This window comes from Sinocyclocheilus grahami, unplaced genomic scaffold (assembly GCF_001515645.1).
Source record: "Sinocyclocheilus grahami isolate Dianchi unplaced genomic scaffold, SAMN03320097.WGS_v1.1 scaffold97.1, whole genome shotgun sequence".
Classification (NCBI taxonomy): domain Eukaryota; kingdom Metazoa; phylum Chordata; class Actinopteri; order Cypriniformes; family Cyprinidae; genus Sinocyclocheilus; species Sinocyclocheilus grahami.
Genome location: NW_015505276.1, coordinates 2,111,839 through 2,123,108, shown reverse-complemented (window position 1 = coordinate 2,123,108; position 11,270 = coordinate 2,111,839). Strand labels below are relative to the sequence as shown.

The window sequence follows — 11,270 nt, the reverse complement described above, 5'->3', positions numbered from 1 at the left end:
TATATATATATATATATATATATATATAAGAATATAACTTCTTTGCAGTTTTATTTTAGCTAAATGTTCAGTATTCTAGTTTGACTGTAGTTGAACTACTTAAATTATGAACAGCTTAAAGTAGCTTTCCCAACACTGGTATAAACGATGACGATAGAAACACTGATGAAAGAGCGAAAGCGAATCTCAGGACTTACTGTCCAGCTCGTATTGGGTAAGTGAGGATTCGGTCAGGTTCCTCATGCTGTAGGGGGCTGAAGACGGTAGGGCAGAGGGGAGAGGAGGCAGAGGATGGCAGCGAGGAAGACCAAAGGTAAAGAGGGAGAAGTATAAAGAGAATGTAAGAGAGAGAAACAAGAGCTGTATTAGCACATTAGCTCATGCTAGCAGAAAGGCTGGCAGCTCTACATACTTTGAGAGAGAAACTAACTGCTGAGGAGACAATTAACACAGCCCTCATACACTGTAAAGCTCTTATTGCATGGTAATGAGATGAGCCACTATAGAATCTGCCGTTACAGGGAAACACGAAACAGATGAGTTAGCATTTTTTGCTGAATTAGCTTATCTCTTCATGTTTTTATACATGTAGTACAGTAGAAATTTGGTTTCCAGGGTTAAGGGTTGTTGGCATTAGCCATCAGTCTAATAAATAAATTAATAAAACTGAACAAAATACTCATTTATTTAACAGACATTAACAAAAAGTACCATAGTAGTATCATGTGTTTCTTTTTTTGGCTTGGTACCATGGTACTGCTATTTGTTTTAAGTACATGGAAGTAATACATGAATATGATTGTCATTATAACATGTCAAGTTGTCATATCATACCATGACTGTACCATGGGACAAAATGCCTATAGATACTGCTGTAAATTTTGTAAGGGACTAGATATACAAGTAGATACTAATCTTTGTGATTTATTTGAGTAAGTTGAATGAAGACTCACCTGTGAGCTCGGCCCAGTTGGCAGACGGGCTATTAACTGTGCGCACCGTGAAGCTGCGTAGGCGGTCATAACGCAGTTCTCTGTAGCGTACTCGAAAACCAAGCAAAATACCATTGATCTCCTCCTCAGGGGGCGGCTGGATGGGGTTGAACAGATTATGTCATTATCTCTCATTTGTAAACACAACGCGCAACAACAGATAAACACCCGTGTTCCCTCTCAGAACAGCATAATGAATCGGACCTCACCTTCCAGCGGACCAGCACAGATGTGGTGGTGTGTGGTGTCACAGAGAGGATTGTGGGAGCTTTGTCGGGTGCTAATGGAACACAAACAGACAGTTTGTTCAGTTAATGACTGTGGAGCTGCAAAGACCCTGATAAGAGTGGAATAACCAAGAGTGGAAACCAGTTAATAGTGGTGTAACTGTTAGCAGGGTTCTGGTTAAAAGACAAAGGTCAAGCATGAGGTAACCCTGCAGTTTTTCCCCTTCACTGACTGTGTCCTATTTTGGCCACATTATGATTCATCTCAGGCCTCAGGAACTTGTTCCCCGACAGCATTAAAGCGTTTCGCAGTTGCCCCTACCGTCCTGTAGAGTGGTGATTGCCTCGCTCTCCTCGCTGTACTCGCTGTCCCCAATATCATTAGTGGCTTTCACTCTGAACTGGTAGGAAGTGAAAGGCTTGAGCCTGCGAATTGGAAAAAAGCTAAGTAGGACTGTGGCACCACCAGTTTTGTCCTCTATGACCCCAAAAGTTTAGAAAGTTCGTTACAGACTCAATTTAGGCTTACTTGTCTATGACGTATGAAGAGGCCTCATGGTTGACCGATGCGGAGTGGACGGTCCAATTGCTGTCGGGCAGCTCTCTGTACTGGACGGTGTAGTATCGGATGGGAGACAGACCATCGCTGCCTGGTTCCCATGACAACAGCACACTGCGGGCCTGGACCTCTTCCTGAGGCACAACGGGATGACTTGTGGGCTGAGGGCGTGCTGAGAGGAGATCAGACAAGCAGTTGCAATCAATGAAATGTAGTAAAAAGCACCTGAGCTTGTAAAGAGAGATGAAGCAGTACCTCTTTTCTCTGTAGTGACCACCAGTGCCTCTGCCGCTTCTCCCCAGCCCTTTCGAGTCTGGGCCGTGAGGCGGAATACATAAACACTCTCTGGTTTCAGTCCAGTTGCTGTATACTGTCGTGCACTTGGGTTGAGAACATCAACGTTGGCAGAGGTAATACTAGAAGAGTTCTTTCGGAAAGCAATCTGATATGCTAGATAAGAGACACACATAAACATTTAAATCAGAGGATTCTGAATTTAATCACCTTGTAACTGGTTTTATATGCACTGTTCTGATTGGGATTCGAACTAGTGTAAAACCGGCATGAGGGGTAGACACATTAACAAGGATGCTAAAGACTGCAGCCTCTAGTACCTAAAGACCCAAGCTACAGTACCTAGCCACATTTGATTGTGTGCCTCTTGAGGCCAGGGAAGTTAGATCTACCTGCCCAGTGATGTCTACTAGCTGGACTCTGTAACACCTTCCTAAAACTCACTCCCATCCGGGTCACGGCACCAATATAACTTGTCCTACTTACCACATTCTGGATGGGATTTGAATTGGCACCAAATGACCATGCTAACAAGGATGCTAAAGACCACAGTCCCTTCCGTCAATCCCTAGTGTGCCTCATGAGTGCCAAGGTAGTGAGGTTACCTGCACAACTATCTCTACAATCTGGCCTTACACCTATCCGGGTCACGGCACCAATGAATCTGGTCCTACTCGGACCATTCAAAGCAAGATTTGAACCAGGGACAACTGGCATAGAATGTGAGCATGCTAACAAAGACGTTAAAAAGTAAGTGTAATACAGTACAGAGGCTAGTAATAGTCTAGTTGATGTTCTGGATCACTACTAGTTACTCTTGTTGCAGGGCAAGTCTTGTCACAAGTCTTTGATCATCCATTTAATGTAACACATTCATTGAAGGCTGGTTAATTGCACTAAATTGTAGATATTCTACATAACAGTCATGCTCCAATGATATAGTCCTACTTGATGGGTGGTCTGCACAGTGTGTCATGGATTTTATCATCATATGATAACATTTTTATGATGTTTATGATCATATAGTACAGTATGTCAAGTAGTAAAGAGACTATAAAAATAATTTACCAAGGATAATGCCATTTGGCTGGGCAGGGGGTTGCCAGATCAGTCTTGCATAAAACCTGAAAAGTAGTTAGTTTAAATTGGTGATTTTGGCCTGTCACACCTCACAGGTCTGTATCTAACCCTTATATAATTCAAAAATGTCATAAATGTGACTAATCTGTCATAATACTGTAGCTAATGTAAAATTGTAAATGTTTAGTCATATTCATATCAAACTACTAGCTAAATTTAATGACCAAAAACATATATTCAGCTGTGACCCACATGTTGTGCGCAACCCTGTAGCTGCATGATTTTTCCCTATTACAAAAAAAATTTAACTGCGACACACAGGAAGTGACATAATTTGAACGCTTTCTGCAACGTGATGACAAGAGAAATAAGTCTTCTTATTCCATTTTCTCATTTTTTTCACAAATTGTAGTGTTGATGGCATTTTTCAAATGTAACTATTCAACCCTGTTGCTGTAAAAAAAATTATAATAGATAAACAAATAATTTTCTTTAATTTATGATAAATATGAAATCATCTAAATGATTTACTATTAAATTCAACTTTAAATATGTTGATATAAGATAGTCTCAAGATCCTCACCGCCTTGTAGGGTCCATTCTGTGACTTTGGGGCTGTAGACGCCCTGGCCCGCTCCGTTATAAGCAGCCACCTCAATCTCATAGTTGGTCCAAATGATGGAACGGACAATGATTTATTTTTGTGACATCTATTAGATATGGTATATAAACTCTTATCTTGCATAAAAACTGAAAAGTAGTTAGTTTAAATTGGTGATTTTGGCCTGTCACACCTCACAGGTCTGTATCTAACCCTTATATAATTCAAAAATGTCATAAATGTGACTAATCTGTCATAATACTGTAGCTAATGTAAAATTGTAAATGTTTAGTCATATTCATATCAAACTACTAGCTAAATTTAACGACCAAAAACATATATTCAGCTGTGACCCACATGTTGTGCGCAACCCTGTAGCTGCATGATTTTTCCCTATTACCCAGCGACGCACAGGAAGTGACATAATTTGAACGCTTTCTGCAACGTGATGACAAGAGAAATAAGTCTTCTTATTCCATTTTCTCATTTTTTTCACAAATTGTAGTGTTGATGGCATTTTTCAAATGTAACTATTCAACCCTGTTGCTGTAAAAAAAATTATAATAGATAAACAAATAATTTTCTTTAATTTATGATAAATATGAAATCATCTAAATGATTTACTATTAAATTCAACTTTAAATATGTTGATATAAGATAGTCTCAAGATCCTCACCGCCTTGTAGGGTCCATTCTGTGACTTTGGGGCTGTAGACGCCCTGGCCCGCTCCGTTATAAGCAGCCACCTTTCTAGCTCAAATGTTGTTCAAAAATATGTTTTGCTAACATTCCCATTAACTTAATATTAATATTGAAAATAATATTTTGTATTGTTCTCTGCACTTTTAGAACATCCAGTTTTTGAAATGTCTTTTTCTTGGTTTTGCGAATGCTAAGGGAACATTCTGTTTTATTATTTTGGGAACGTTACTTGTTTTGAATGTTCTCTAAACATTCTAAAACATGTAGTAACATTTAAAAAATGTAGACTAACATCTAACTGTTTTTAGGAAAAACATTTGCTGATCGATGTATAAATAATGTTTTTGTGCAAAATTTTTTTAGAACGTTATTAAAGACCATATAACTTTGAATGAACGTTCTATTAACGTTGCAGAGAGAATTTTGAGAGAACCTTACCATAATGTTCTGAGAACAATCCCTATTAGGATTAGTACATGTGTGACATTGACTATGTATGTGCTGATTATATCTGTGTGTCGTTGTAATGCACGGAGTTGAAGGTGAATAAAGATTAAGAACTTTGATGCTCCATCTCCGAAGCCTGCATTTCTAGCAGAGGCCCTCGAGATATGTGCCTCCTCTCGGCGTGGAGATGATCAAAGACGCCACAGCCAAAATTGGCTAATACCAGAGAGCAAAAAAATCCAGCAAGACTCTTCTTAAATCTATTTAACTTGACATCTTGATATCTCCTGCGTGAGAGGTGCAGTTCTGTGGCTGAGATAAAGCGCAGTGTTTTAGGATCAAAGAAATAGGCGCGGATCCTTGAGCGGCGCAGTGCTGTTATGCCACCCCCACCTCTGCGGATTCCCCGTCTGAACGCACTGAGAAGAATGTCTTCTGATCTGCGCGCATGCAAGTTGCAAAACGAGTGGAAGTTGTTAGCTGAGAGAATAGATCTGGTGCGAGATGAGCTCAGAGTCTGTGGGAATAAACGGATGGCACTGTTTTGCATCAATGCATGAGTTTGGGGTGCATTTGTCAGAATCAAGGAGGTTCATAATGCCTGTTAGCATTCCCATTCATCACAATGGCAGCTGCTCGCTCAGAAAGTATGTGATTTTTAAATCTGCCATCGTTGCTCTAGGGCGATTGGTTTAAATCAATGCAATAACTCACCCATAATAGATAAAAGATGCTAATTTGTCGCCAACTTCTGGTGTAAGTATTTAATTAATTTGTTCAGATTTGTTCACTGAAGATTATTGTTGAACTGATTCAAACGACTTAACTTCTGGAGGTTTGTGTGACACTGAAGACTGGAGTACTGTTCAGCTTTGCTATCACAAAAATAACTCCTACTTGAAATAGTAATAATATTTTACAATAGTACAGTTTTTACTGTATTTTTGATCAAATAAATGCAATCTTGGGCCACATCCACATGAAGCCAGAGCTTTCACTATCCAATCTTTTTTTTCACTCGTCTCAAGAAATATCTGCATACACACGAAACCACGAAACCGACTCAAAACGATGTAGTATACATGCCAGGCCAGTATGTGGCGCTGTAATTCTGCCACAGAGATAAACTACTTGGAGCATGCGCATAAACCTTGCACACTGTATACAACCCCAACACAACAACAAGAAGACGATCATGGAACAATACATTTATTAATCTGTTTTAATGTTAGTTAATAAGAAGACAATCATTCAGTGTTTGTTCATGTTGTTATTGCTGTTACGTGACGTAGCGGTGTCTGACTAGGGGCGAGACGTAGGGTGATGATATCAGTTTCACAAAATATACTTTATCCTATAATTGGCTGTACACTTGAAAACGCAAGGGTGTCGTTTTCAGATTTATCCCCTCTAGGACCCGGTTTAAAAAAATAGCAGTTTCCCACTCCGTCTGGACGAAACGCCGATACGATACAAAATCTTTATGTATGGGCTACAGCTAAACGTGTCTCCGTGTGGACGGAGCATAAGAGACTGTTTGCAGGGTTTGCAGTTTTGCTTGCTAAGCAGTTAAACCTTGAACCTGGTTTTACATATGCTAATTAACATGATAAATTAGATGTCGAATGATGAAACCTCCACAAACAGTTCACTTCCACACCTCTTTGACCACTATTAAGTGTGTTGGAGAACAATGTGGCATTCTCATAAAAACGTGCTGCTCATTTTCGCCCTCAGGGATGTTAGCTCTTGACGGGGCATTGCATCAGCAACACGGTTTTTCCCCTAATATTTTCCCGGTCTGTTTCTTTTAAGTCTGTCGAGGACTTTGGTATCCTGGGCGGCAGATTATTGATTTGCCACAGCTGTGCATGCACAGGATGTTGCAGACGGGCAAAGAATGTTTACTTCCCACATGCTTTCAGATCTCATCCTCAATCATTGATTCGAGCTTGACTTTTCCATTTTAAATCAGCCTCCCTCCCGCTGTAAAAGGCAGCAAACACGCCACACTCTCCAGCTGATCCGAAGAAACTCCAAATGTGACTGTTCTATCAGATTACAAGAATTAAATATCTGCTTCCTTCATAGCAGGATCCCTTAAGACACAAGCAGATATGAATATTAATGTGCAAACACATCATATTCATGCAGAAATGTTGTTTGGGGTTTTCACTGTTTTTGGGGCATCTTTGAGTCAGGATGTCTCAGACGTCACAGGCGTTCCCGTGAGATCTGAGCACGTTTTAAGGCGCGAGTCACTTGGTGCTCTTTGTAATGCTGTAGTAGACAGAGCGGAAAGCAGTTGTACAAAAGCTGCTAAAAATCTCTCAGTGCACGGTTCCATTCCTCACAGCACTGCGGGCTGCAGGCTCCGATTCAGCTGAATAATGCACTACCTCCCTCCTCATGGGGGCTGTAGGTCTGCGAGAAGAAAGTCTTCCCACTTTTGCCAGGCTTTTGTGGTCATTCTTCCACGCCTAAGTGCGATTCTCACAGACATGTATGCGCTAGTCCTCAGGACACCCCAGGAAACCCTGTTCACTGACCCTTTGATGGAAAGCGACAACTGAAATCACTAGCTCCAATCTGATTGGCCGGGATTATTCACTTCTGGAAGTAAAAGCGCAACAGCTTTGCTAGCAGTCTGTCTGTGCAATGAGAAAAACCACTAGATTCGTCCAAGTTTACCAGGTTGGTGGAATCAAATTTATTTTTGATTCTGATCAGAAAAGTATAAAAACGGTTTCAGTATTTTCCATATAACTATTCATGAAGACTGTGTGGCACTATTTAATAAAACATTTTTTTTTTCCATTTTCGGCACCTTTCGTACAGACTACTATGGAATCCCGTTTCCACCACTGAATAAAAAAAGGTCAATGCAACTTTTCATTTCACAATTCTAACTTTTTTTCTCAAAATTGCATGATACAAACTCGCAAATCTGACTTTTTTTCTCATAATTGTGTGATATATAACCTCGAAATTGCAAGTTATAAAGTTAGAATTGCAAGATATAAACTATATTTTATATTCTATACTCTATATTAATATGAAGATATTGTACTTCATAACTTGCAATTGTGAGTTTATTATAAATTCGGAGAAAAAAAAAGTCAGAATTGCGAGATAAAAATTCAGTGGCGGAAATGGGCTTCCATAGACTACAGCCCAAAGAATAGAGTTTAGAATAAAATAAACGTTAACTGAAATAAAACAAAATATATAAAAAAACGTAAACTTATTTTTTTCAGCTAGGCAAGATTTCTCATTTTCATTTAGCTTAACTCAATAAAAAAGTAATAGCAAAGTAATAAAAATAGACTTTTTTTTTATAATACAAATGACAAAAGACAAAATTCTTTAAATATTTAATTAAAAAATCTTTAACTAAAATTTTAATTAAAAATGAAAAATATAAACATAAACCAATTAAAAAAAAAATTCTATAAACAATAATAGCATCTCACTTAGTATAAGGTGGTGGCACTTTTGCCATACATTTGTCGGAACAATAACAAAAACAACAACAACAACAACAAAAGACACACTCAAGTGCTTATGTGAATGGGTTAATAGATACACAAATAATTAAATACAGTTTAAAAGAGTACTTCTACTCTATGTTCACGCACGCTATCAATTTGAGTTTAAACTTTAAAAGCGTAAGTGTTCGTCTGTGCTCAGACACACATTATATGCATTTTACATATATATAAATTTTTCCTCATCAGCATATTATAGTATACTATAATACTATAAATTTGCCCCTAAATGGCATGTAACAAACTGAACTGTGATTGGTAGCTTTCCATGTCATGTAGCTTTTTTTTGTCAAAGCGGGCAGTACTTGACCTGAATAAACTTTGATGAAGACCAGACTTCATGCTATAGTCAAAAAAACTGGCTATGTAAACACTTTCTTCCTCAAATTTTTTTAGGCTTTAAGAAACCGATCATTTTGTTAACACTGAATCTCACAGTTTGACGTCCTAAGCTTCAGGCTTAGCTGTGAGGATAGAAAAGGTTATCCAATGTTTCTCGCTTTTTGAGTCCTACACTCACCGCACCGTCTCCCTGCTGAACTGGCCCTTCCCCACGTCGTTGACGGCACACAGGCGGAACTGGTAAGAACGTGCCGGGATGAGGCCCCCCACAATCACGCTGGAGGCTTCTGGATCAATGTTGGCCAAGAGCACAGTCCAAGGTGCGTCTGTCACAAACAGAGACATCGGGAATGGACTCCAGAGCTGAATGACGAGTGAAGAGTGACAGAAAAATACAGCAGGCCAGAAAACTCACTGTTCTCCGACACCTCCAGGATGTAACGGATGAGCGGGCTGTTCCCGTCAAAGGCCTGGGCCCAGGTCAGGTTGATGGTTCGTCTCTCTGAGCTGCTGAGGGTGGCGATGAGGTTCTCTGGAGCATGAGGCAACTGCCTACAGAGACAGAAAGAGCAAGAGGAAAATAATAAAAATAGATAATTCAAACATTTTACAACAGTTAACACTGAATTTCAACTCAGTTTTAAATATACACTACCATTCAAAATTCATTAAGATTCTTGTCTTTAAAAGCTCACCAAGGCTGCATTTACTTGATTAAAAAATACAGTAAAAACAGCAAAATTATGAAATACTATACTGTTTTCTATTGTAATGTATTCAGTTTTTCTCGATTGCTTAAACACATTTATTGAAATTGTGACTCCTTTTCTCGAAACTCTAAACACAAATCCATAACTTCTCACCCAATTCCCCATACTTCCTATTTTCAGGTCAAAATGAAGCTCTCCACTCGAAACTATTCAATCTTGCTGAAAAAAACAACAACTTTGCCCTCAGACATGACACACAAGCCCTCAGAAACACACACACAACAACATAGTCTTACACACTAATGAGATCAATTCATAACACTGTTGCAAAAACCTTCTTTTGGCAATCAGGTATCATTTTACAGCTCAATGCCTATTACAGTATACAACATAATTAGAGCAGATACATGTTCCAGTAAATATAGCAGATACAGTGAAATTCAACAATAAGCTTTACAGTAAGAAAATATTATTTTCATTACACTGCTGTAAAGAGATCTTACATTACAGTAGATGAAAAGCACTAGAAAGGAAAAGGTCAAATACCAAAGAATTGCATATGAACACAACAGAATATAGAGTCATCTCTTAGTTCTGGAAAAATACAGTACATGTAAGAAGTACTGTACTTGGCTACAAATCCGTTCAGCAGTTATGAGTTTGAGGGGTGTACAACTTGTTCTTCAGTATTTACTGTACATATAAAAGTAAAAGTTCTCTCATCTGAAGTACTGCTACTGTTCTGTCATTATATTTTATCTGTAAGTAGTATTGAAAACCTGTAGATGAGCCTGTAGGCCAGCTGTCCTCATGCACAAGAACATGGTCAACTATAGTGCTGTGTATTTCATCAGGAATAAATGTCCTTTGACCCCGTCCCCTTCAGTTTTCTTTTCCCTTCCTCTTCGTCTCCCACTAGTAGGATTCATTTTCCAAATCACATAATCACCTGTGCTCCTTTTTATATCATCCTGAGATTCTGACTGGTGTGTAATCAGTTTTGCTATTAATGTTCACACATGGATAAATGTGTGCTATTTGTGTTCATTTTGTGATTCTTGAGGTAGTTAAGATTGTGAGTTTGTGTTTTCTAAATGAGAACATGGTTAAACCTGTGCAAAATGATGCCGTTCTTGTGTAGAGTTTAGCTGAAAACACTGAGCAAATTGGAGCGTGTGTGAAAACAGGTGAAATGTGTTAAAAGTTTTGAGAAATGTGTCTTTGTTTTAAGAACTGTATGAATGGTTTGGAAAATTGTACCAAACGAATCAGTTATAGTGTGTTAGCAATTGAGAAAAACTGTATTTACAGTAACTGACAGTATATTCCAATGTGTGTTTACAGTATTTTTTTTTTTACTTTTCTCTTCTAATGCTTTTCATCTACTGTAAGATCTCTTTACAGTAGTGTAATGAAAGTAAACTTTTCTTACAGTTTAATGCTGAATTTGACTATCTGCATCCCTCTATTTATGTCCCTCTATTTTGAATTGATCTCACTAGTGTTCTCTAGGCAGGAAAATAGTCTTTGTATTTAACAGGTTTATGTTTCATCTGAGGCCAAAGTTTGAGTCTGACAAAAGAGAACATGTTTTTGACTAAACTATTTGATTTTGACCTGCAAGTTTGAAGTTTGCACAAGTTGGTATATAGTTTTGAGATTAGCAATCGAGAAAAAAATGTAACCATGTAATGTATTCCTGTGATGCAAAGCTGAATTTTCAGTATCATTACTCCACTCTTCAGTGTCACATGATCCTTCAGAAATC

The 11,270-nt window shown here is 38.5% G+C and overlaps 1 protein-coding gene across 1 annotated transcript in view; it reads right to left on the bottom strand.

Moving 5' to 3' along the window:
• Positions 1-11,270, bottom strand: part of LOC107588001 (protein sidekick-2-like) — a 73,772-nt gene that overhangs the window by 31,418 nt on the left and 31,084 nt on the right. Inside the window, exons 10-18 of the mRNA XM_016275982.1 lie at positions 9,208-9,344; positions 8,971-9,118; positions 3,141-3,196; positions 2,034-2,228; positions 1,749-1,950; positions 1,542-1,645; positions 1,202-1,272; positions 954-1,089; positions 198-254 (exon numbers count right to left, since the gene is read on the bottom strand). Coding sequence (XP_016131468.1) covers positions 198-254; positions 954-1,089; positions 1,202-1,272; positions 1,542-1,645; positions 1,749-1,950; positions 2,034-2,228; positions 3,141-3,196; positions 8,971-9,118; positions 9,208-9,344 — 1,106 coding nt within the window. The remainder of the gene's footprint in view (positions 1-197; positions 255-953; positions 1,090-1,201; positions 1,273-1,541; positions 1,646-1,748; positions 1,951-2,033; positions 2,229-3,140; positions 3,197-8,970; positions 9,119-9,207; positions 9,345-11,270) is intronic.